Source organism: Palaemon carinicauda, chromosome 1 (assembly GCF_036898095.1).
Source record: "Palaemon carinicauda isolate YSFRI2023 chromosome 1, ASM3689809v2, whole genome shotgun sequence".
NCBI lineage: Eukaryota > Metazoa > Arthropoda > Malacostraca > Decapoda > Palaemonidae > Palaemon > Palaemon carinicauda.
The window spans coordinates 181,008,636-181,034,878 of NC_090725.1; the positions used below are offsets into that span (position 1 = coordinate 181,008,636).

The following is a 26,243-nucleotide window of genomic DNA, read 5'->3' on the forward strand; positions in this document are numbered from 1 at the left end:
TCCTCTTTATGGACCCTTACATTTGTAGGGCGAAAAGGTGGTCGAGTGCCTTTCAAAGCCTGGATTAAACACAGTTGACTGGGCTACCAGCTGTTGAGGGACCATCTGGAAGGTGGATTGCGGCTGGGCTACCATTTGAGGCACCGTGGTCATGGTCACGGTCGGAAGTTGTGCAAGTCTAATGAAGATACAGTGGAACCTCTACACACGAACGTATCTACATCCGAATTTTCCAACATCCGAAGTAAAATTCGAGCAATTTTTCGACTACACCCGAATTTTATTTCGACACACGAAGTAAGCAATTTTCGTCGTACCGGTTGTATCCGAATTTTTCGACACGCGAAGTACAATTCGAACACGTTCCTACTTTACACCCGAATTTTTTTTCGACACCCAAAGTAAACAATAACCGTGCACGTAGATGGTACTCATAGCGCCGGATGTATTTCTTATTTCCGCCGATAGAAGGCAGCATTTCTACCTCGGAGGGACCCTCAATTAGTGTGGTTTGGGACATTCCTCTGTTCTCGTCGGCTTCGTGTGGTTGTGCCCTGTGCGTTCTGCTATTAACTGTGTTTTAATCGTGATTTTTTACGTTCATCCTTTTACGGTATTTTACGTAAATCATGGGTCCTAAAAGGCTTAGTTTCGCAAGTGGTAGTGGTAGTGGTGAGAAAAGGAATAAGGAAATGCTTTCTTTAGAAGTAAAGCAAGGAATTATTGAAAAGCATGAGCGTGGCGTCCGTGTGAGTGAACTTGCAATAGGTTCGGCGCAAATAAAAGAGGTGTTAGGAAAATATCAAGACGTGGTCGACTTCATCGACAAATACCATCCAAAGAAATTACAGGTTTGTCGTGTAGTTGCACAGTTTGATGATGTTTCCCTAACTTATTTTCGAAACATTCTGAAAAGCTGTACCAAGCAACTTTTTATCGATAGCTTCTTTAAAAAAACTACAAAGCGAACTCGTGATGAAGAGGATGGAAGTGGTTCAAAGAAAACGGCAAAGAGTGAAGAGAAAAAAATTCAATCAATTTTAAGTGGAGAAAGTGAAAGTGATTAAAATTAATCATCAAAAAGAAAAAAAGAAAATGTAAAAAAAAAAATATAAAATATGAAAATAAAAAAAATAAATAAGCTAAGTTAGGTTAAAGTTCACTTAGTGTAAGTTAGAATAAGTTACGGTAGTGTAGTGTAAGTTAGAATAAGTTACGGTAGTGTACGTTTATCGTAGTCAACCTCTCTACCTCCTCCCCGCCCGTCTGTCTCCTCTCTGCGTAGCAAGACCAACAACACCTGTGCTGAACTTTCTAAGGTAAAGTGATGCTAAAAACCTGTTTCTTATTTATTATTTCTTGATCATTATTCTTTTTTACATGTCTATTATCTAATTTAGAGTGCATATTGTCATGTGTAATTATGTGTAGTAATTTATTAAGGAGTTATCATAGGTTTTTGGGCTCAACCACGGATTAATCCTATTTCAATGTATTCTTATGGGAAAATTCGTTTCTATATCCGAACATTTTCTACATCCAAAGTTGGTTGTGGAACGGATTAAATTCGTATGTAGAGGTACCACTGTATCCTCTTTGAGGACATGCCTCACTTTTGGAGAAGGTTCCTATTCTCCGTGGTGGCTTTGGCAATGACTTCTTGAATCTTTGCCCCAGATACATGATGAAACCAGGTCCTTTTTGACCTGACAAAAGCATACAAATTCATCACAAGGGTGGGGCGTTATTTAAGGCTTGCACACATTTCCAAGCAGTTCTGATGAGACCGGGCAAGTCTTTCTTTCTTCTCCTGTTCCCTTCTCAAAAGATGGTCTTGCAACTTTGGAAGGGTCTCATGAAACTGCTGGCCTGCTATCTCCGGATCCAACTTCGAGATGGAGAAGGTTAGATGTACCTCTTTCCACTTCTCTTTGCAGGTGGGCATAGCTAGAGATAATGGTTTGCATTCCTCTAGAATTGGGCAGGGTTTGCCCTCTTCGATTTGTCTCATGACACAGTTTAGGGCTTTCCCCGAAAGGGGGAAGGCTTTGGAGGAAGGAGCAATGAAGGTTGGGTGCTTCTTGGTCAATGCTGAGACTTTGGAGTTAGTATATCCGGCTCCTTTCTGGGTCTTGGTAAGGATGGCTTGTGCCTTGTCATGTTAGAAGACAATGACTTCCTTTGGTATAGTCTCCTCGCGAGATGCAGGTTCATCTCTCAGTCTCACGTAGCAATCTGGGTACGCTGAAAGCTGGGCCAGAATTAAAGATCTTCAGGAGGTTTGGCCCCCAACTTCTCGGAGATATAAAGCTTCCCATTCATCATGGGCATGTGTTCCGTATACCTCCATGGGTTGGTTTCGAAGCAGTGAGGGAGGTCAGATATTCTAAGGGGCTTAGTAGAGCCCCTGGAAGCGTCAGAGCGTTTCCCTTCCTGTACCTCTCTCTTCATCTCTTTGAGATCTTGCTTATTCTCCTCCTGTTCCTTCCGGAACAGTGTCAACATTTGCTGGATCGACGAAGCGCTCCTGCCGACCTGTATAGCCAGTTGGGGAGTTGGGGCTGAAGATGTTGACGACTTAGGTTGATATGCCGACACAGTGAGCTGAGGGTCCTCAGTCACCTTCGAAATGGATCCTTCTTCCTCCATGGGGGGTTGAACCACTTCTTCTTCAGGGCCTTCTTGCAGTAGGTCCTGTTCGGTGTCAGTGGACACCTTCGACATCTGTTCTTGGTGGATGTCCAAGCCTTGTAGTGCCTTGTTGATATCTGCGTCCACTGTCCGTTGAATAAAGGGAGGCTGGACCTCTACCTGAGGCACAACCGTACTGGATTGAGCCTTAGGGAACAGTAGTTACTTCAGAGATTCGTTAGGTAGGTAAGGTCGCGGAGAGTTCTTCAGGAAGCCTCATACTCACCTTCGAAGGGTTTCCCTTGCTGTATCCCTTGACTCCGTAGTGTCAGGGATATCTTCTCCAAAGCCGCCGGTCAGCAAGGTCGAGCAGTTGGAACAACCCTTCGGGTCCCAGTACCTCAGGGATCCAGATCGATGCAGCAGGGGCCATGAGACCTGTACATCGTATGCCCACAAAAGTCCTTGCTTTGGTGGTTGCAGAATACAACTGTACACTTCACCGTTGGCTCCTCCTGTAAGGGAGAAAAAGGGTGAAATGAGTACTTTGTTATTTATATCATTGATATAATGCATACTTAAAAATAGTAATACTTAATATTATATTTAATAGCTTAGGATAGTAAGCTAGAAAGGAAATAGAAGAGACACATATCTGTGTTTCCTCTCACAGGCAGTTGCTGAACCTCCGTCAATATTAATATTTAGATTCCTTATACTGTAAGGGAAAATACAGAGTGGAATAACTCTCGTACGTAGAGCCGGAGCTAGTGAATATTTATAATAACTCCTCCACCTGTAAAATATTAATACTGAACGGTGTTTCATGAGTGTCCCGATAATCAAAGGATTCATCAGGGTGTTGAGTGATTCTTCAACCTCGAAAGGATACACAGAGTACGGTATGTTAGAAATACTTGTACTACTGTATTGTTGTATACAGTACTGTAGTTTTACCAACTACTGTATTGTTATATTCTGTAGTTTTCCACCTACTGTATTGTTATATACTGTAGTTTTACTGCCTACTGTATTGTTGTATACTGTAGTTTTACCGGTACACCACCGGGGTTAAGCTTGTGCCTGGCAGCAGTAAGTGATAGAGAGAGAGAAAGAATAGAAAGGAGTGTTTCGTATTATTATGGTTTGGCACAATAAATGTAGGAGGGCTACTGCTGTCTACTTTGTCCTTGCCAGAATGAAAGTTCTAATGGAAGGGGAGGAATGCATCTGATTCTAGCTTCCATCCAGCCACAACTTTTGCCGCCGGCTGTACTGCCGGTTGCAAGGTCTGTGGATGGCACTCCAAGAGAGGACTGAAGAATTCTCAACTGTATAATGGGTTTCCCACCGGCAGCCGCCAGGGCCGGCTCAGTCTTTCCCCCGGGGCACTTGCTTCCGGTGAAGGAAGGACATAAGGGGGAGTTGGGCGGGGTGGCAACCTAACCGCCACTGGTAGTGTCTCGGCCGGCAACTTAGTCAACCCAGCAAGCCGGGATAATTGTAGAATACCGGCCAAAAGAATGTTGTGACGGCTAGGCCGACACTAAAGGACAGAGGGGGGAGGGAAAAAGGTCTTATAGTTTGCAGGGGAGATAGGCGGCGGCAGGCATGCCGTCTACTTTCAGCTGTAAACCAAGGAAGCATGGCTTCCTGTGCCGACGCCGTCGTGGTCGGCAGAGGAATTAGAATTCCCCTGTCGGCGACAATGTTGGCTTTAAGACATGTCTTATAGTCTACAAGGGAGAAAGGCGGCGGCAGGTAGGCCTCCTACTTTCGGTTGTAAACTAAGGAAGCATAGCTTCCCATGCCGAAAACGTCGTGGGCGGCAGAGGAATCATGATTCCCCTGTCGGCGACATTGTCGGCTGCAGGACAATACATCCTGAGTTACCGTCATACTTCGAAGCCGGGATACTCGGTGGCAAAGAAGATCGACGTTAAAACTATCTAAGTCAAGCCGGAGTTAACTACTCGGTGGCGATGACGAAATATAGGGTTGCTGCTTGGGGTGGCTGTGCTCGGGGGGAACGAAGGGTTTATCCTCTTTTCTCTAAAAGAGAAACATATCGAATTATACCAATAAATTCTAGGGGATATATATCCCTAACCGAATTAATAGGAAACGATACAAGAGGTTAAACAATGGGATTTACATTACTAGCGTATACCGAACGGGTTAGGCATACGAAAGTATCGTTACATATCGGAAGAGGAAATATTATATGTATGCAATCATCGCTAGTATAAGTTTCTTTATAGCTAAATACCGGGAGTGTCGCACTGCTAACTAAATAATTTGCATTTATGGCGTGCTGTGTTCCACTTAACTCACTTAAATTATACAAATTCAACTGTGAGAAGGGAGCTAAAAATTATACACAGGAAATATCAAATACTCAACTTTCCAGAGGATGAAGATGCTGGAGATGGCATGATAATAATCCAATAAACAGTAACAACACCGAGAGAAACGCTACAGTTCAAAGGAATGATGGGCCGTAGGAGTACAGGGAGGGGTTCCACCGGGTACCTTGATAACGGCTCCCCTTTCGTTCGCCACTCTTCCCCCTCAGAGAATTAAATCTATTCGGAGTGAAGATTGCTATGTGTCGTATCAAAAAATACATGCCCTGATTTTATGCGATATCCTTAAAGATATATTAAGGATACTCACGCCAGGAGTTAGAATTCTAGAGACCTATGGTTAATTCTCTGGGAGTATCACTGTAGCAAATATCCTTTAGAAAGCTACCTAAAGGAACCTTCCATCAGGACGACATGGCCGAGCCCAAAAAATTCTATATCAATAAGTACATTTTCAAGTTGAAAAACACAATGAACATTACATTATTGTATGTACTGTATGAACATACTATATTACGCATATCCAACATTACTGTAGTGATATATTTTTCTTTCATTTTGGTAAGTAAATGGAAGGTTGTTAAAAGGAGAGGAGGCAAGGAAAAGGTGGGCGGAATATTTTGAAAGTTTACTGAATGTTGAGGATAATAAGGAGGCAGATATAATTGCTATTGCAGGTGTTGAGGTGCCGGTGATGGGAGATGAGAATGAGAGAGAGATTACAATAGAGGAAGTGAAGAGAGCACTAGATGAAACGAGAGTAGGAAAAGTGTCTGGTATGGATGGTGTGAGAGCTGAGATGTTGAAGGAAGGGGGTGTGACTGTACTTGAATGGTTGGTGAGATTGTTTAATGTGTGTTTTGTGTTGTCAATGGTACCAGTAGATTGGGTTTGTGCATGTATTGTACCACTATATAAGGGTAAGGGAGATGTGCATGAGTGTTGTAATTCAAGAGGTATTGGTTTGTTGAGTGTAGTTGGAAAAGTGTATGGTAGAGTAATGATTAATAGCATTAAGGATAAAACAGTATGCAATCTTAGAAGTACAGGGTGGTTTTAGAAGAGGTAGGGGTTGTATGAATCAGATTTTTACAGTAAGGCATATGCGAGAAATATTTAGCAAAAGGTAAGGAGGTGTATGTTGCGTTTATGGATCTGGAGAAAGCGTATGATAGAGTTGATAGGGAAGCAATATAGAATGGGATGAGGTTATATGGAGTTGGTGGAAGGTTGTTGCAAGCAGTGAAAAGTTTCTACAAAGGTAGTAAAGCATGTGTTAGAATAGGAAATGAAGTGAGTGATTGGTTTCTGGTGAGAGTGGGGCTGAGACAGGTATGTGGGATGTCGCCGTGGTTGTTTAACTTGCATGTTGATGGAGTGGTGAGAGAGGTGAATGCTCGAGTGCTTGGACGAGGACTAAAACTGGTAGACGAGAATGACCATGAATGGGAGATAAATCAGTTGTTGTTTGCGGATGATACTGTACTGGTTGCAGACACAGAAGAGAAGCTTGACCGACTAGTGACAGAATTGGAAGGGTGTGTGAGAGAAGGAAGTTGAGAGTTAATGTGTGTAAGAGTAAGGTTATGAGATGTACGAGAAGGGAAGGTGGTGCAAGGTTGAATGTCATGTTGAATGGAGAGTTACTTGAGGAGGTGAATCAGTTTAAGTACTTGGGGTCTGTTGTTGCAGCAAATGGTGGAGTGGAAGCAGATGTACGTCAGAGAGTGAATGAAGGTTGCAAAGTGTTGGGGGCAGTTAAGGGAGTAGTAAAAAATAGAGGGTTGGGCATGAATGTAAAGATAGTTCTATATGAGAAAGTGATTGTACCAACTGTGATGTATGGATCGGAGTTGTGGGGAATGAAAGTGACGGAGAGACAGAAATTGAATGTGTTTGAGATGAAGTGTCTAAGGAGTATTGCTGGTGTATCTCGAGTAGATAGGGTTAGGAACGAAGTGGTGAGGGTGAGAACGGGTGTAAGAAATGAGTTAGCAGCTAGAGTGGATATGAATGAGTTGAGGTGGTTTGGCCATGTTGAGAGAATGGAAAATGGCTGTCTGCTAAAGAAGGTGATGAATGCAAGAGTTGATGGGAGAAGTACAAGAGGAAGGCCAAGGTTTGGGTGGATGGATGGAGTGAAGAAAGCTCTGGGTGATAGGAGGATAGATGTGAGAGAGGTAAGAGAGCGTGCTAGAAATAGGAATGAATGGCGAGCGATTGTGACGCAGTTCCAGTAGGCCCTGCTGCTTCCTCCAGTGCCTTAGATGACCGCGGAGGTAGCAGCAGTAGGGGATTCAGCATTATGAAGCTTCATCTGTGGTGGATAACGGGGGAGGGTGGGCTGTGGCACCCTAGCAGTACCATCTGAACTCGGTTGAGTCCCTTGTCAGGCTGGGAGGAACATAGAGAGTGTATGCATGTATGTAAGTAAATAACAGATAGTAACCTTTTTTTCCTTTTAATCTCTTAATTATTACAATCAATTTTACAGCAATAAGTAAATTTTAAGTTGAAAAACACAATGAACAGAACTGTATTGTATGTGCAAATGCACAATGCTACTACATATACCAAACACATTAGCAATTTATTTTTCAATATTTAACTTAGCCAGTGATTATAATAGCTGCAACTCTGTTGCTCGACAGAAAACTCTAAGGTAAAATTCGCCAGCGATCGCTATACAGGTTGCGGGTGTGCCCAACAGCGCCATCTGTCGTCCAAGTACCCAGTACTCAATGTAAACAAAGAACTCAATTTTCTCTCTGTCGTGCTCCCGACAAGACGTGCTTATTCGCTGTTGCTAACTGGATTTGTTTTCACAACTAATTGGTGAAGTACACGTTTCTAGTTTTGAGCTTTCGCTGTGCAGGCTTTTTCTTCACAATTCCTTGAACTCTTTTTGATTACGGATTCTTTGTTGATGACTTTTTGATAGTTTTTGAATTCCCCTTTGACCAATTCAAAATGGCTGACCCTTCACAAGTCCCAAAATTTAGGAAGTGCAATGCTAGGGACTGTTCAAGGCGTCTTCCGAAGGCCTCTATCGACCCTCACACTGTTTGTTCCAATTGTCGGGATAAAACCTGTCAATTGGAAGATCGATGTGAGGAGTGCGTTGGGCTTTCGGAATTCGATTTTATCAAATTCCAAAGATATACACGTAGGCTAGAGAGAGATAGAGTTAGGAGAAGTTCCTCTCGTTCTATTGACATTTCCTCTCCTCATGCCCCACAACCTATTCCTTCCCCTGTAGTGGTTGCTCCTAATCCCCCTTCTGGCACTCAGGAACCTTCGATGGCTGATATGATGCGTGCCATCCAAGCTCTGGGTGAGAGAGTTGAGTCACTGGCTAGTGACCGTAATCAGCTCATGGCGGATGTCAAGGAGCTAAAGTGTAAAAGTGCAGTGGGAAGTGATAAAGTGAGTGATAGTGTTGTGGATAGTGTTGCGCTTGAGGGTTCGTCTGTTCGTGTCTGTCGTCCTCCTAGTCCGGGACCTCTTGCAAGCTCCCAAGTCCAGGGGAGAAGCAATGTCGTACGACAAATGGGTTCGAGAGGCTTTAATCAGCGAACAGACGTTCCCTCCGTGGTTTCGGGCGTATCTACCCAAGATCGCCCCTACCAAACAAAGACGAGAGAGCCCATTTATACCTCGTCTGCGGAAGAGGTTTCTCGCAAGAAACCATGGACCAAGGTCTCACGACCGTTAAAGCGCAAGTCGGTCCCTTCCGCGCAAGTCCAACGGCCCAGCTGTAGCCACTGGGTCAGTTCGGACTCGCTGCAGTCATCCGATGACTGCTCACCTCCTAAGAGAGGTAAAGCGGTACCGCTTCAGACAGTTACACCGTCTGTCGCCGCACCTGCTCCTGTAGACCCTAAGTGGTCTTTACTGCAAGACATGCAGTCGCAACTCACGTCGCTTATGCAGGACTTTCGTGCGGAGAAGGTTGCTGCCGCACCAGTAGCTAGTGCAGCTCCTTGCCTACAACCACCCACACGATCGGTTGTGCGTCCTGGGGATGCTGAGGTAACCTTCTCACGCACTCCAGTTGAGAGAGTTCCGCCACCCATGCGTTCCAGTGTGATCTGCCAGCCGCATGTTGACGTTCAGCGACGCACGGAGGTATCCGTTGACGTCCGTGAGGTTCAACAACCGTCAGAGTTGTTTTGTTTTGACGCGGTGCGTCAACCTCCGCAACCCAGTGTGGTTGCCACTGCGCACCCACATCAGTCTAGACAGTCTGGAGTAGACGCTGTGCGTCCCCGCGCTGCTATGGTTGTTGCCAGCTCACAGACTGGGCAACAGTTCCATGACGTTGCGTCCGGCTCAGTCACGCATGCACCCGTGCGGCCGGACTCAGCCAACCAGCCGTTACCCACTCCGTTGCCGTTCCCTCATCAGTTATCGGATGAGGGACTTTCTGATGATGATGGTGCTGCACATGAAGATGAACCACACTCAGAACTGGACGAGCCCAAGTCTACGCAACCCTCTTTGGACTTTAGGAAAGTTTTGGCCCTGTTCAAAGAGATGTTTCCGGACCAGTTTGTGTCTGTAGCTCCGCGTTCGCCTCCGTCAGAGTTTGTGTTAGGCATGCCGTTAACTGCTCCTGCCTTTACTAGACTCGTCCTCGCACGCTCGTCCTAGAGAGCTTTGCGAGTGATTGGAGAATGGCTGCAGTCCAAAAAGAGTTTAGGGAAGACAGCTTTTACGTTTCCCCCTGCTAGACTCTCTTCTAGATCGAGCGTCTGGTATGCCACGGGAGAAGTTCTCGGCTTGGGAGTTCCTGCCTCTGCCCAGGGCGACTTCTCAAGTCTTGTAGACTCTCCCCGCCGCCTAGCCATGAGACGCTCGAAGATATGTTGGTCATCTTCGGACCTGGACCACCTTTTGAAAGGGATATTTAGAGCCTTTGAGGTATTCAACTTCTTAGACTGGTGTCTAGGAGCTCTAAGCAGAAAGATCTCTCCGACGGAGAAGGAGACTTCCTTGCTCATTATGTCCTGCATGGACAAGGCCATACGTGATGGGTCTAATGAGCTTGCTGCATCCTTTGTGTCCGGAGTCCTTAAGAAGCGTGAAAACCTGTGTTCATTCCTTTCAGCTGGAGTTACACCATGCCAGAGATCCGAACTTCTGTTTGCTCCTCTTTCTAAGTGCCTTTTTCCAGAGGACCTGATTAAGGAGATTGCTGCTTCTTTGATACAGAAGGATACTCATGATCTTGTTGCGTCCTCTGCTCGCAAAGCTTCCCCTTTGCCTACCTTGTCAGCTAGACCAAGGATGGACACTCCAGCGTCCCGTTTTATTCCGCCCTTTCGTGGCAGAGCCTCCAGCAGAGGAGGTGCTCGTGCCGAAGGGAGACGTGGAAAGAAGAAAGGAACCAAGTCCTTTAAGGGCAGAGTCTGACTGCCAACTTCTTCAGACAGCAGTGGGAGCCAGACTCAAGAACTTCTGGCAGACCTGGGAAAAGAGAGGCGCAGATGCACAATCTGTGAAGTTGCTCAGAGAAGGGTACAAGATCCCGTTTGTACGAAAACCCCCTCTAGCAACGTCCCCCATCGATCTCTCTCCCAGGTACAGAGAGGAAGACAAGAGACGGGCATTGAAACAGGAAGTGTCTCTCTTACTAGAGAAGGGAGCGTTAGTCAAAGTCCTGGACCATCAAACCCCAGGATTCTACAACCGTCTCTTCTTGGTGTCCAAGAAGACAGGAGGGTGGAGGCCGGTGCTAGACGTCAGTGCGCTGAACGTCTTTGTCACAAAGCAGACGTTCTCCATGGAGACCACAAAGTCGGTTCTAGCAGCGGTCAGAAGGGAAGATTGGATGGTCTCGTTAGACCTAAGGGACGCCTACTTCCACGTCCCCATTTAGCGGACATCCGAGCCTCCCTCTATTTGGACGACTGGCTTCTCAGAGCTTCTTCCAGTCGTCGCTGTCTGAAGGATCTAAAGTGGACTCTAGATCTGACCAAGGAATTGGGTCTCCTTGTCAATATGGAAAAGTCACAAGTGGTCCCATCCCAAACTATTGTGTATTTAGGGATGGAGATTCACAGTCTAGCTTTTCGGGCTTTTCCGTCGTCCCCCAGAACAAGCCAAGCCCAGTTATGCATCCAGAACATGCTGAAGAAGGAACGATGTTCAGTCAGGAAGTGGATGAGTCTGATAGGGACGCTATCATCCCTGGAACAGTTCGTAGCATTAGGAAGACTACACCTCCGTCCTCTTCAATATCACCTAGCATTTCACTGGAAAAAGGACAAGACGCTAGAAGCGGTCTCGATCCCCATTTCCAAGAAGATGAAGTCTTGCCTGACATGGTGGAAGGACAGTATCAACCTCAGAGAGGGTCTGCCCCTTGCTGTTCAGACTCCCAACCACGTTCTCTTCTCGGACGCATCGGACGTAGGCTGGGGCGCGACATTAGACGGTCGGGAATGCTCGGGAATATGGAACTCGAGTCAAAGGACAATGCATATCAACTGCAAGGAGCTACTGGCAGTACATCTGGCCTTGAAAAGCTTCAGGTCTCTCCTTCAAGGCAAAGTGGTGGAGGTGAACTCGGACAACACCACGGCTTTGGCGTACATCTCCAAGCAAGGAGGGACCCACTCACTGACGCTGTACGAGATCGCAAGGGACCTCCTCACCTGGTCAAAAGGTCTAAACATATCGCTAGTTACGAGGTTCATCCAAGGCAACTTGAATGTCATGGCAGATTGTCTCAGTCGGAAGGGACAAATTCTTCCAACAGAATGGACCCTCCACAAGGATGTATGCAAGAGTCTTTGGGCCACCTGGGGCCAGCCGACCATAGATCTCTTCGCAACCTCGATGACCAAGAGGCTCCCAATATATTGCTCACCAATCCCGGACCCAGCAGCAGTTCATATAGATGCCTTTCTCCTAGATTGGTCTCATCTAGATCTATATGCATTCCCTCCGTTCAAGATTGTCAACAAGGTACTGCAGAAGTTCGCCTCTCACGAAGGGACAAGGTTGACGCTAGTTGCTCCCTTCTGGCCCGCGAGAGAATGGTTCACCGAGGTACTTCGATGGCTAGTAGATGTTCCCAGAACACTTCCCCTAAGGGTGGACCTTCTACGTCAGCCACACGTAAAGAAGGTACACCAAGGCCTCCACGCTCTTCGTCTGACTGCCTTCAGACTATCGAAAGACTCTCGAGAGCTAGAGGCTTTTCGAAGGAGGCAGCCAGAGCGATTGCTAGAGCAAGGAGAACATCCACCCTTAGAGTCTACCAATCGAAGTGGGAAGTCTTCCGAAACTGGTGCAAGTCAGTATCAGTATCCTCGACCAGTACCTCTGTAACTCAAATAGCTGACTTCCTCTTATATCTGAGGAAAGAACGATCTCTTTCAGCTCCCACTATCAAGGGTTACAGAAGCATGTTGGCATCAGTCTTCCGTCACAGAGGCTTAGATCTTTCCAACAATAAAGATCTACAGGACCTCCTTAAGTCTTTTGAGACCACGAAGGAGCGTCGTTTGGTTACACCTGGTTGGAATTTAGACGTGGTACTAAGATTCCTCATGTCAGACAGGTTCGAGCCACTACAATCAGCCTCCCTGAAAGATCTCACCTTAAAGACTCTTTTCCTGGTTTGCTTAGCCACAGCTAAAAGAGTCAGTGAGATTCATGCCTTCAGCAAGAACATCGGTTTCTCATCTGAAACGGCTACATGTTCTCTACAACTTGGTTTTCTAGCCAAAAACGAGCTGCCTTCTCGACCTTGGCCAAAATCGTTCGATATTCCAAGCTTATCGAATATGGTTGGAAATGAACTAGAAAGAGTCTTATGCCCTGTCAGAGCTCTTAAGTTCTATTTAAAACGAACTAAACCTTTAAGAGGCCCGTCTGAAGCTTTATGGTGTTCAGTTAAGAAACCATCTTTGCCTATGTCAAAGAATGCCTTATCCTATTTTATCAGACTGTTAATACGAGAAGCTCATTCCCATCTGAATGAGGAAGACCAAGCTTTGCTGAGGGTAAGGACACATGAAGTTAGAGCTGTCGCAACTTCCGTGGCCTTTAAACAAAATAGATCTCTGCGAAGTATAATGGACGCAACCTATTGGAGAAGCAAGTCAGTGTTCGCGTCTTTTTATCTTAAGGATGTCCAGTCTCTTTACGAGGACTGCTACACTCTGGGACCATTCGTAGCAGCGAGTGCAGTAGTGGGTGAGGGCTCAACCACTACAATTCCCTAATTCCATAACCTTTTTAATCTTTCTCTTGAAATGTTTTTATTGTTGTTTTTTGGGTTGTCCGGAAGGCTAAGAAGCCTTTCGCATCCTGGTTGATTTGGCGGGTGGTCAAAGTCATTTCTTGAGAAGCGCCTAGATTAGAGGTTTTGATGAGGTCCTGTTGTATGGGTTGCAACCCTTGATACTTCAGATCCTAGGGGTCGATCAGCATCCTGAGAGGATCGCGAGGCTCCGTAAGGAAGACGTAGTTAAAAAGGCAGAGTAATTGTTCAAGTTGACTTCCTTACCAGGTACCTATTTATTTTGTTTTTGTTATTTTGATAACTTCTAAAATGAAATAAAAATTCTTAGCTCATAATAATGTAAACATATAATGCTGGTCTCTACCCACCCCCCTGGGTGTGAATCAGCTATTATAATCACCGGCTAAGTTAAATATTGAAAAATGTTATTTTTATAATAAAATAAATTTTTGAATATACAGTACTTACCCGGTGATTATAAATTAAAGGACCCTCCCTTCCTCCCCAATAGAGACGCAGTGGACCGAGGAGAAAATTGAGTTCTTTGTTTACATTGAGTACTGGGTACTTGGACGACAGATGGCGCTGTTGGGCACACCCGCAACCTGTATAGCGATCGCTGGCGAATCTTACCTTAGAGTTTTCTGTCGAGCAACAGAGTTGCAGCTATTATAATCACCGGGTAAGTATATTCAAAAATTTATTTTATTATAAAAATAACATTTTTCTTTCATTTTGGTAAATAAATAACAAAGTGTAATATTTTTCCTTTTAGTCTAATAATTACTTATTTTCAATATTTAACTTAGCCGGTGATTATATAAGCTGCAGCTCTGCTGCTCGACAGAAAACTCTACGTAAAAAATCCGCCAGCGATCGCTATGCAGGTAGGGGGTGTACTTCAACAGCGCCATCTGTCGTGCAGGTACTCAGTACTCATTGTAAACAAAGAACTCAATTTTCTCTCTGTCGTGCTACCGGCAAGACCTACTAATTCGCTGTTGCTAACTGGATTTGTTTTCACAACTATTTGGTGAAGTACACGTTTCTAGTTTTGAGCTTTCGCTGTGCAGGCTTTCTCTTCAATAAATCCTTGCATTCTTTTTTTGATATCGGATTATTTGTTGATGACTTTGGATAGTTTTTGAATTCCCCTTTGACCAATTCAAAATGGCTGACCTTTCTCAAGTCCCTAAATTCAGGAAGTGTAATGCTAGGGACTGTTCAAGGCGTCTTCCGAAGGCCTCTATCGATCCTCACACCGTTTGTTCCAATTGTCGGGATAAAACCTGTCAATTGGAAGATCGATGTGAGGAATGCGTTGGGCTTTCGGAATTCGATTTTATCGAATTCCAGAAATATACACGTAGGCTAGAGAGAGATAGAGTCAGGAGAAGTTCATCTCGTTCCGTTGATTTTTCCTCTCCTCATGCCCCACAACCTATTCCTTCCCCTGTAGTGGTTGCTCCTAATCCCCCTTCTGGCACTCAGGAACCTTCGATGGCAGATATGATGCGTGCCATCCAAGCTCTGGGTGAGAGAGTTGAGTCCTTGGCTAGTGACCGTAACCAGCTCATGGCGGACGTCAAGGAGCTGAAGTGTAAGAGTGCAGTGGGAAGTGATAAAGTGAATGATAGTGTTGTGGATAGTGTTGCGCTTGAGGGTTCGTCTGTTCGTGCCTGTCGTCCTCCTAGTCCGGGACCTCTTGCAAGCTCCCAAGTCCAGGGGAGAAGCAATGTCGTACGACCAAAGGGTTCGAGAGGCTTTAATCAGCGAACAGACGTTCCCTCCGTGGTTTCGGGCGTATCTACCCAAGATCGCCCCACCCACACAAAGACGAGAGAGCCCATTTATTCCTCGTCTGCGGAAGAGGTTTCTCGTAAGAAACCATGGACCAAGGTCTCACGACCTCTTAAGCGCAAGTCGGTCCCTTCCGCGCAAGTCCAACGGCCCAGTTGTAGCCACTGGGTCAGTTCGGACTCGCTGCAGTCTTCCGATGACTGCTCACCTCCTAAGAGAGGCAAAGCGGTACCGCCTCAGGCAGTTACACCGTCTGTCGCCGCACCTGCTCCTGCAGACCCTAAGTGGTCTTTGCTGCAGACCATGCAGTACCAATTAACGTCTCTGATGCAGGATTTTCGTGCGGAGAAGGTTGCTGCTGCACCAACCTCTTGCCTACAACCAACCAGGGTTGTGCGTCCTGTGGACGCTGAGGCGACCTTCTTGCGCACTCCAGCTGAGAGACTCCCGCCACCCATGCGTTCCAGTGTACCCTGCCAGCCGCATGTTGACGTTCAGCGACGCACGGAACCTTCCGTTGACGTTCGCGAGGTACAACAAACGTCAGAGTTGTTTTGTTTTGACGCGGTGCGTCAACCTCCGCAACCCAGTGTGGTTGCCTCTGCTCGCCCACATCAGACTAGACAGTCTGGAGTAGACGCTGTGCGTCCCCGCGCTGCTATGGTTGTTGCCAGCTCACAGACTGGGCAACAGTTCCATGACGTTGCGTCCGGCTCAGTCACGCGTGCACCCGTGCGACCGGACTCAGTTGACCAGCCGATACCTACTCCATTGCCGCTTCCTCCTCAATTCTCGGATGATGGACTCTCTGATGATGACGATGCGGCACACGATGAACCACATTCGGACCTTGACGAGCCCAAGTCCACGCAACCCTCTTTGGACTTTAGAAAAGTTCTTGCTCTGTTCAAAGAGATGTTTCCGGACCAGTTTGTGTCTGTGGCTCCGCGCTCTCCTCCGTCAGAGTTTGCCTTAGGTACGCAGTCATCCTCGCCTGCCTTTACGAGACTCGTCCTTGCACGCTCGTCCAAGAGAGCTTTACGAGTTTTAGGAGATTGGATGCAGTCCAAAAAGAGTCTAGGGAAGACAGCCTTTACGTTTCCCCCTGCTAAACTCTCTTCCAGATCGAGCGTCTGGTATGCCACGGGAGAAGTTCTCGGCTTGGGAGTTCCTGCCTCTGCCCAGGGCGACTTCTCAAGTCTTGTAGACTCTCCCCGCAGGCTAGCCATGAGACGCTCTAAGATATGCTGGTCACCTTCGGACCTAGACCATCTGTAGAAAGGAGTATTTAGAGCCTTCGAGGTCTTCAACTTTATGGACTGGTGTCTGGGAGCTTTGAGCAGGAAGATCTCCCCGACTGAGAAGGAATCTTCCTTGCTCATCATGTCCTGCATGGACAAGGCCATACGTGACGGATCTAGTGAGCTTGCTGCATCGTTCGTTTCCGGAGTCCTCAAGAAGCGTGAGAACCTTTGCTCTTTCCTGTCAGCTGGAGTGACACCGTGTCAAAGATCAGAACTTCTGTTTGCTCCTCTCTCTAAGTGCCTTTTTCCAGAGGACTTGATTAAGGAGATTGCTGCTTCTTTGATACAGAAGGACACCCATGACCTGGTTGCGTCCTCTTCCCGCAAAGCCACCCCTTTGCCTACCTTGTCAAGACCAAGGATGGACACTCCAGCGTCCAGATTTATTCCGCCCTTTCGTGGCAGAGCCTCCAGCAGAGGAGGTGCTCGTGCCGAAGGGAGACGTGGGAAGAAGAAAGGAACCAAGTCCTTTAAAGGCAGAGTCTGACTGCCACCTTCTTCAGACAGCAGTGGGAGCCAGACTCAAGAACTTCTGGCAGACCTGGGAGAAGAGAGGCGCAGATGCACAATCTGTGAAGTTGCTCAGAGAGGGGTACAAGATCCCGTTTGTACGAAAACCCCCTCTAGCAACGTCTCCCATCGATCTCTCTCCCAGGTACAGAGAGGAAGACAAGAGACGAGCATTGAAACAGGAGGTGTCTCTCTTGCTAGAAAAGGGAGCGGTAGTCAAAGTCCTGGACCATCAAACCCCGGGCTTCTACAACCGTCTCTTCTTAGTGGTAAAGAAGACAGGAGGGTGGAGGCCGGTGCTAGACGTCAGTGCGCTGAATGTCTTTGTCACAAAGCAGACGTTCGCCATGGAGACCACAAAGTCCGTTCTAGCAGCGGTCAGAAGGGAAGACTGGATGGTCTCTTTAGACCTAAGGGACGCATACTTTCACGTCCCCATCCACCCAGACTCCCAACCTTTTCTGAGATTCGTTTACGAAAAGGTTGTCTACCAGTTTCAAGCCCTGTGCTTTGGCCTAAGCACAGCTCCTCTTGTGTTTACGAGGCTGATGAGGAATATTGTCAAATTCCTTCATTTAGCGGACATCAGAGCCTCCCTCTATTTGGACGACTGGCTTCTAAGAGCTTCTTCCAGTCGTCGCTGTCTGAAGGATCTAAAGTGGACTCTAGATCTGACCAAGGAATTGGGTCTCCTGGTCAATATGGAAAAGTCTCAAGTGGTCCCATCCCAAACTATTGTGTATTTAGGGATGGAGATTCACAGTCTAGCTTTTCGGGCTTTTCCGTCGGCCCCCAGAACAAGTCAAGCCCAGTTATGCATCCAGAACATGCTGAAGAAGGAACGATGTTCAGTCAGGCAGTGGATGAGTCTGATAGGGACACTATCATCCCTGGAACAGTTCGTATCGTTAGGAAGACTACACCTCCGTCCTCTTCAATATCCCCATTTCCGAGAAGATGAAGTCTTCCCTGACTTGGTGGAAGGACAGTATCAGCCTCAGAGAGGGTCTGCCCCTGGCTGTTCAGACTCCCAACCACGTTCTCTTCTCGGACGCATCGGACACGGGCTGGGGCGCGACATTAGACGGTCGGGAATGCTCGGGAACTTGGAACTCGAGTCAAAGGACAATGCACATCAACTGCAAGGAGCTACTGGCAGTTCATCTGGCCTTGAAAAGCTTCAAGTCTCTCCTTCAAGGCAAAGTGGTGGAGGTGAACTCGGACAACACCACGGCTTTGGCGTACATCTCCAAGCAAGGAGGGACCCACTCTATGACGTACGAGATCGCAAGGGACCTCCTCACCTGGTCAAAAGATCTAAACATTTCTCTAGTAACGAGGTTCATCCAAGGCAACTTGAATGTCATGGCAGATTGCCTCAGTCGGAAGGGACAAATCATTCCAACAGAATGGACCCTACACAAGGATGTGTGCAAGAGACTGTGGGCCACATGGGGCCAGCCTACCATAGATCTCTTCGCAACCTCGATGACCAAGAGGCTCCCAATATATTGCTCACCAATCCCGGACCCAGCAGCAGTTCATATAGATGCCTTTCTCCTAGATTGGTCACATCTAGACCTATATGCATTCCCCCCGTTCAAGATTGTCAACAAGGTACTGCAGAAGTTCGCCTCTCACGAAGGGACAAGGTTGACGTTAGTTGCTCCCCTCTGGCCCGCGAGAGAATGGTTCACCGAGGTATTTCGATGGCTAGTGGACGTTCCCAGAACTCTTCCTCTAAGGGTGGACCTTCTACGTCAGCCACACGTAAAGAAGGTACACCAAGGCCTCCACGCTCTTCGTCTGACTGCCTTCAGACTATCGAAAGACTCTCGAGAGCTAGAGGCTTTTCGAAGGAGGCAGCCAGGGCGATTGCTAGAGCAAGGAGGACATCCACCCTTAGAGTCTACCAATCGAAGTGGGAAATCTTCCGAAACTGGTGCAAGTCAGTATCAGTATCCTCGACCAGTACCTCTGTAACTCAAATAGCTGACTTCCTTTTATACCTGAGGAAAGAAAGATCTCTTTCAGCTCCCACTATCAAGGGTTACAGAAGCATGTTGGCATCAGTCTTCCGTCACAGAGGCTTAGATCTTTCCAACAACAAAGATCTACAGGACCTCCTTAAGTCTTTTGAGACCACGAAGGAGCGTCGTTTGGCTACACCTGGTTGGAATTTAGACGTGGTACTAAGATTCCTCATGTCAGAAAGGTTCGAGCCGCTACAATCAGCCTCCTTTAAAGATCTCACTTTAAAGACTCTTTTCCTGGTTTGCTTAGCCACAGCTAAAAGAGTCAGTGAGATTCACGCCTTCAGCAGGAACATCGGATTTTCATCTGAAACGGCTACATGTTCTCTACAACTTGGTTTTCTAGCCAAAAACGAGCTACCTTCTCGTCCTTGGCCGAAATCGTTCGATATTCCAAGCCTATCAAATATGGTTGGAAATGAACTAGAAAGAGTCTTATGCCCTGTGAGAGCTCTTAAGTTCTATTTAAGACGAACTAAACCTTTACGAGGACAGTCAGAAGCTTTATGGTGTTCTGTTAAGAAACCATCTTTGCCTTTGTCAAAGAATGCTTTATCCTATTTTATCAGACTGTTAATACGAAAAGCTCATTCCCATCTGAGTGAGGAAGACCAAGCTTTGCTGAAGGTAAGGACACATGAAGTTAGAGCTGTCGCAACTTCAGTGGCCTTTAAACAAAATAATCTTTGCGAAGTATAATGGACGCAACCTATTGGAGAAGCAAGTCAGTGTTCGCGTCTTTTTATCTTAAAGATGTCCAGTCTCTTTACGAGAACTGCTACACCCTGGGACCATTCGTAGCAGCGAGTGCAGTAGTGGGTGAGGGCTCAACCACTACATTCCCCTAATTCCATAACCTTTTTAATCTTTCTCTTGAAATGTTTTTATTGTTGTTTTTGGGTTGTCCGGAAGGCTAAGAAGCCTTTCGCATCCTGGTTGATTTGGCGGGTGGTCAAATTCTTTTCTTGAGAAGCGCCTAGATTAGAGGTTTTGATGAGGTCCTGTGGTATGGGTTGCAACCCTTCATACTTCAGATCCTAGGGGTCGCTCAGCATCCTAAGAGGATCGCGAGGCTCCGTAAGGAAGACGTACTTAAAAAGGCAGAGTAATTGTTCAAGTCGACTTCCTTACCAGGTACTTATTTATTTTATGTTTGTTATTTTGATAACTTCTAAAATGAAATAAAAAATCCTTAGCTCATAATAATGTAAACATTTATTGCTGGTCTCTACCCACCCCCCTGGGTGTGAATCAGCTTATATAATCACCGGCTAAGTTAAATATTGAAAAATGTTATTTTGATAATAAAATAAATTTTTGAATATACTTACCCGGTGATTATATATTAAAGGACCCTCCCTTCCTCCCCAATAGAGACGCAGTGGACCGAGGAGAAAATTGAGTTCTTTGTTTACAATGAGTACTGAGTACCTGCACGACAGATGGCGCTGTTGAAGTACACACCCTACCTGCATAGCGATCGCTGGCGGATTTTTTACGTAGAGTTTTCTGTCGAGCAGCAGAGCTGCAGCTTATATAATCACCGGGTAAGTATATTCAAAAATTTATTTTATTATCAAAATAACATTTTACAATTAATTTTATATCAATACGTACATATTTCAGTTAAAATTCACAATGAACTGTACTTTATGGTATGTACGAACGCACAATGCTACTACGTATGCATATCAAACTCATTAGCAATTTATTTTACTTTAATTTTGATAAATAAATAACATCTTCCTTTTAATGGGATGCTTATTTATTTACAGTTAATTTTATATCAATATGTACATTTTTATGTTAAAGAACACAATGAGATGTAAGGTACTGTATTGTATTGACTTGGGTCTTCTTTCTGCTTTTAGATAACCGTTGTTCAAAAATATCATGTGCGTGCATGTGTGTGAGGTGCTTTAGTTATTAACACTCATAATATTTAAGGTTCAAGTAATGTATACGTACATACACGTACATATTAATAGAAAGGAATCCTGCTTGTATTGCATTACAGTAAAATTGCTTAAAAAAATAAGTATATAAAAAAACTGGTAAGATAGCGACACAGGTCGAGCCCAGAAAAGGGATTTTGACGAAGGAAAAATCTATTTCTGGGCGAGGAACCTGTGTCGCCCAGTGAACCAACCCTTCTCCTTTTTCCTCACTTTGGTTGGTCCAAGCTTCGGGTGCTGGGAGGAATGAGGATAAGGGTGGAGAGGGATAGTCATAGTAGGAGGCAGCAGACTGGTGTAGGATGGCACCTTGTTTTTCCAGGGGATGTTGATGAAGGAGAGGTCTAATTGGTGAGGGACCTATGGTCGTGGTTCATATATGAACAGCATTGCATTGTATGTATTGTGTTTTGGTAGTTTGTTAATTGGTGTTTATGAACCACATTACTTACTTTACTTTGATGGCTGCTTTTCCAGTCCCATACAGCAGGGGAACCCCACTCTCTACAGGACCTCCTTTGTCGTTTTACCTTATTCGTTCTTAGTATTTAACGTTTCATGTCTTATATTCTTCATTTACTGTTTAATCGTCACTGTCAAAAGACTCATGAAATAAGAAAGTCTTTAGTTTCATCTTGAAAGCCTTAATATCTTTAATCATTCGAATGTTTCGTGGGAGCTTATTATATAGTCTCGGGGCCGCATATTTAAAGGCTCTAGAGCCTAAATTAGACATGTATGTAGGTTCCAACAGTTTGAAGCCATCTGTCTTAAAACATTTCTATGTATCTAAATTGATTTTTTTTTATCTTATTACATGTTTTATATATCAAAATAGGCTGTTATAAGCATTTTTAAATGGCTTTTTAAGTATTCATGAATACAATGGAAAATATAGCAAACTTTTGAAAAATATTTTCTAAAATCAGCAGTAAAATGGGAATGTAGGTTGTTATAGAGTAAGTGAGCATGTATATCCGAGGGTGACAAATCTTGTATACATGTATAGCTTGAGTAGCGGATCCTTGGCCTCGTAGTGAAGGGGTTAAGAACATACAGTACAGTAGTTCTTACGGGGACGAGAGCCCTTGAGTTTCTAACCCTTAGTAGGTCAATTGGGTCCTTAAAAGGAGTGATGCCGTGCCCACTAAATTTCAGAGGCAGATCGCTCACAAGGTCTTACATCTTCATAACGCTTTTGTCAAGTGCCCTCCCTTGTTCTCGATGGAAGACATGGACTATGAAACAGGAAAGTGGAAGAAGGCAGACCAGGATTCCCTCCTCCACTGAGCAGTTTCATTCAGACAACTATAGGCTGCTTCTACCTCTAGCCATCATGTCCTTCGCCTGTAGCAAGATAGCCTCCTAAGGCAAATAGTAGGGAATTTGCAACCCACAGTCTGTGATTAGACTAGGTCAACAAAAACAACTGCCCTTTTTCAATAGATAAGGCAGAGGGCACGGGAGACGAGGAGGAGAGAGGCAAGGTCAATGTCCCTTCCAGGGGTTCGCAGTTCCTACAACTCAAATGGAGGAGGTTGCTACTTTATGGGATGGAACGGTTGGCGGTAGAAGTAATATGTTAAAGATACTGCCTCCCATTCATCAGCTCTCTCCATTCTCTAATTCCTTTATCAAAGAAATCATCAACCTCTTGTCAAGGGTTGAAGAAAGACATCTTTCAATGGGTGGAAGTCCATATCACGATGCAGAATAGTGCTCTTCAGGAGGTTGTCAACGGTTCCCCCTTTTCGTGTCAAAAGTATCTGGAGGCTGGAGGCCTGTAAAAGACTTCTCAGTGTTATACAAGTATGTTCTGCAAACTTTGTTCAAGATGGAGACCGCAGCCACGGTCAGGCAGGAGATCAGGCCACTGGACTATATGATGACAATAGATCTGAAGGATGCATACTTCAAGATTCCAATCCAGACAATATCTCTGGTTTGTGATTGAGGACAGTCTTCCAGTTCAAGGTGTTTTGTTTCAGTCTTTCGACAGTACCTCAGGTATTCACCATAGTATTAACCGTAGTGCTACTTTGGGATCACGCCAATGGAATACGTCTACTTTGGTATCTAGACAAGTGGCTGATTTTTGTAGAGTTGGTGGAGACCCTTCTCTTTCAACAAAACAGACTTCTCTCATGTTGTGATAAATCGAGAAAAGTCTATTCTCTCGACTAAATTGAGTTTGATTTACCTTGAAATGGACATAAGACACAGCTTGCGGAAGAATTTTCCCATCACTGTATCGCCTAACTCGTCTGTGAGAGGTGACACTCCCCTTCCTTTGTTATCCTCAGCTACATGCACGTCAGTGATTGATGAGCGACAACGACACCGTACTGTAGTGGCATGCATGAACAAACAAAGTACCATTCCATGGCAGCTTTACCAGCTGACAGTGGCGATTCTACAATGGTCGGAAATGAATGCAGTAATCTCATTGCCCACTTTATAGCAAGAAGATCCAAATAGTTGGATCCGAGTGATCTTTGCATCCTTGGATAGCAAACAAGATAATAGCTTTATGTGGTTTGCGGACTCCAGACCTATTTGCAACCTCCCTCAATCAAAAACTCCCGATTTACTGTTCATGCATCTCGGATCCAGAAGCAGCTTTCGAAGATGTATTTCAACATCTGTGGGAAGACCTTGATGTTTACACTTTTCCACCCTTTTCCCCAATAGGGAATGTACTCAACAGGGTATGGGTGACTTCAAAATTCAGAATGACATTGGTTGCTCCAAAGTGGCCGCATGAAGAGTGGTACCCGGACTTTCTACTGCTGTTCACAGAAACTCGAGAGAATTGCCTCCGTTTCCCGACATGCTATGCCAACCCCATGTCCAGATCTATCATAACACAGTGGGGTCATTGTGTCTTTGCCCGAAGGTTATCCAGCATCTCCTCTCAGAGGAGTTTTGCAGGTCACAAAACAGATATCTGGATACCTTAGGAGATCCTTGGCCACAGTGTATCTGGCCAAATGGTCAATCTTCTGGTGGTTCATGTCATAGAAGGGGTTAATACTGTAGAGTATTTCACACAATGTTTGGTCAAGGATACTAGATCTGGTCATAATAATATCCTGTCAAAAACAAGCTTGTGATCTCTGCAAATTAACTTTCATAATCATTTCAAGGTGTTTGTGGGCATCTGCAGTAAGTTTTTAACTAAAAATTCCATTTAAAAGTATGCCAGGGTAAAGCACTTGATATAATTTTTTTGTGAATTTGGAAGTATTTGATTTTAAGTCAAATGTTCTGTAATTTTCTTTAATCATCAGTGAGGATATTTGCTTGAATGACATGCCTTAATGAAATGTTGTGTTTTTATTTACCTTTTGAAATAAAAGTGTAATAGGATGAATTTCCTTATGTATGATTTTCTATAATTGGACTGTCAGTCTTGACTTGTGGTGTTGAAGTCAGGTTGTATGAATGATTATGAAATAGGGGAAAGTGTTAGCCATTATATCCTTAGCTGAACAAAGACACTGCAACCAGATATTTTTTATTTTTTTTTTTCCTGTTCATTTCTAAATATAGTAGACCTATGAAAGCGGTATTGTTTTTATTGAATTAAAGTATAGATTTATATAGGAGGTTGAAATAAAGACATTATCACTGTACTGTTTGTTTTTCTTTTCATTTGACAGGCACGGATGGCAATTTTAACCAGAATACCCATTTTGAATTTTGATGATTACACCAAAAGTATAGAATATTTGAAAACAGTTATTTATGATACTTGTATTCTAACTAGCATTTACTTTACTCTACAGGCATGTGCAAGTGAACAATGATGGTGCCCTAGATTTCTACAAGAAGTTTGGTTTTGAAGTTGTAGAAACCAAGCAGCATTATTACAAACGGATTGAGCCTGCAGATGCCCACGTTCTTCAGAAAACTCTGGTCAAATCTTGAACTCTGGCTATGATTTAATTTGTCTCGGTGAAAATGGCATTAATGACGTTATGGAACTAGTGATTTTGAAAGTAAATTAATGCAGGACTGAATAATCTTAAATAAAATAAAAGGAAATGCACAATGATAATTGTGACAATACAGTATAGAGTTAATTTTTTTACCTCTATAAACCTCATTGTGACCTGAATGAGATAGCAAGGTTTTGGATACCATACACACTCACAGCCACATGCCACATCAATAAATTTTATCTGTAGTCACTTCTTTACTGTATTCTTAATTGCCAACTAAATGAAAGTGACTGTGTCAGTGAACAAAACGTAGATGTTCATGAAGTTCTGATGAATACATGTACAGGTTAATTATCTTATTTTAACCAATTACCTAATTGTAGAAGAAACTTCCCATGACCCTGATAAGTTCAGGTATTGTAAAGTTTAATTTTCTACTAGTTTTTTTTTTTTTTTTCTATGCAGTTTTATGTCAGGGGACAAAGAAATATATTACTCAAACTCCTGATATTTCACTGTATGGAGTGATATATATATATATATATATATATATATATATATATATATATATATATATATATAATTATTCAAAAAATCATCATAGAATTATGTTGTAAAATATGTCTGCATTTGACTTAATGATTCTCCACTAGTCTTGTCTCAGTCTTCATTTTGAACTTCTCTTCTTACCCATTTACTGAGTAAGGTTGAGATAGTCATTTGCAGCTTTAAAGTTGCATTTATATAGTACATCATGACAGTTTTCCATGAGAAAAGTTTTTGTCACCTATGCAACTGGAAATTGTGTATTTTGAATTTCATTAGAATACTAACTTGTTGTTTTTATAAGATTGAAATATATGAAATTCATTGACAATAGCCTTTAACTATCATTTTCTTAATTTCAAGTAATGTTATTCGAGTGATTTTCTGTGGTCTTCATTGAAATGGTGATTGATTTGGTAAAATTAAAGAACTTTGGAGATTGAACATATTCCAAAATTTCAAGGAATTTTCCCCTTGTATTTATCTTGAGTTTGTAGAAGGATCTGGTAAATGACTGGTAATTGTGTAAATGTGTGTACAGTTTAATTTTAACCCTTCTCATGAATTCTTCAAGTCATAATGGAAATTAGGCTTGGTATTTATGCATCATAGCTATCTTATGTTGCGGTACTTCTATTTTAATGCGCTATATTATTGGTTACCTCTTATTTATTAACCCATTGGGAGTTACTGTCTATAGTAGGCTATACATAACACTGTATAGCACAGCATTAAGGTTTTCTGCTGTCTCCCTTCAGTCTCGGTTACATCTCTTCCCATCTTTCACTTTTTGTCAATTCCATCTGGTCTCTTGGCAATTAGTTGTTGAATTTCGGTTTTACATTGTTTAAATAATTATATCTAATGTTAGGGTTATGATGATGATGTAGTTCAATT

General features: G+C 44.2%; 1 protein-coding gene across 2 annotated transcripts in view; it reads left to right on the forward strand.

The window, feature by feature from the left end:
- san (Probable N-acetyltransferase san) overlaps positions 1–25,677 on the forward strand; it is a 96,075-nt gene extending 70,398 nt beyond the window's left edge. For both annotated transcript variants that reach the window (XM_068386351.1, XM_068386344.1), the window contains exon 4: positions 24,645–25,677. In XM_068386351.1, the coding sequence (XP_068242452.1) occupies positions 24,645–24,786 (142 nt within the window). In that variant the 3' untranslated portion in view covers positions 24,787–25,677. The remainder of the gene's footprint in view (positions 1–24,644) is intronic.
- The last annotated feature ends 566 nt before the right edge of the window (positions 25,678–26,243 follow it).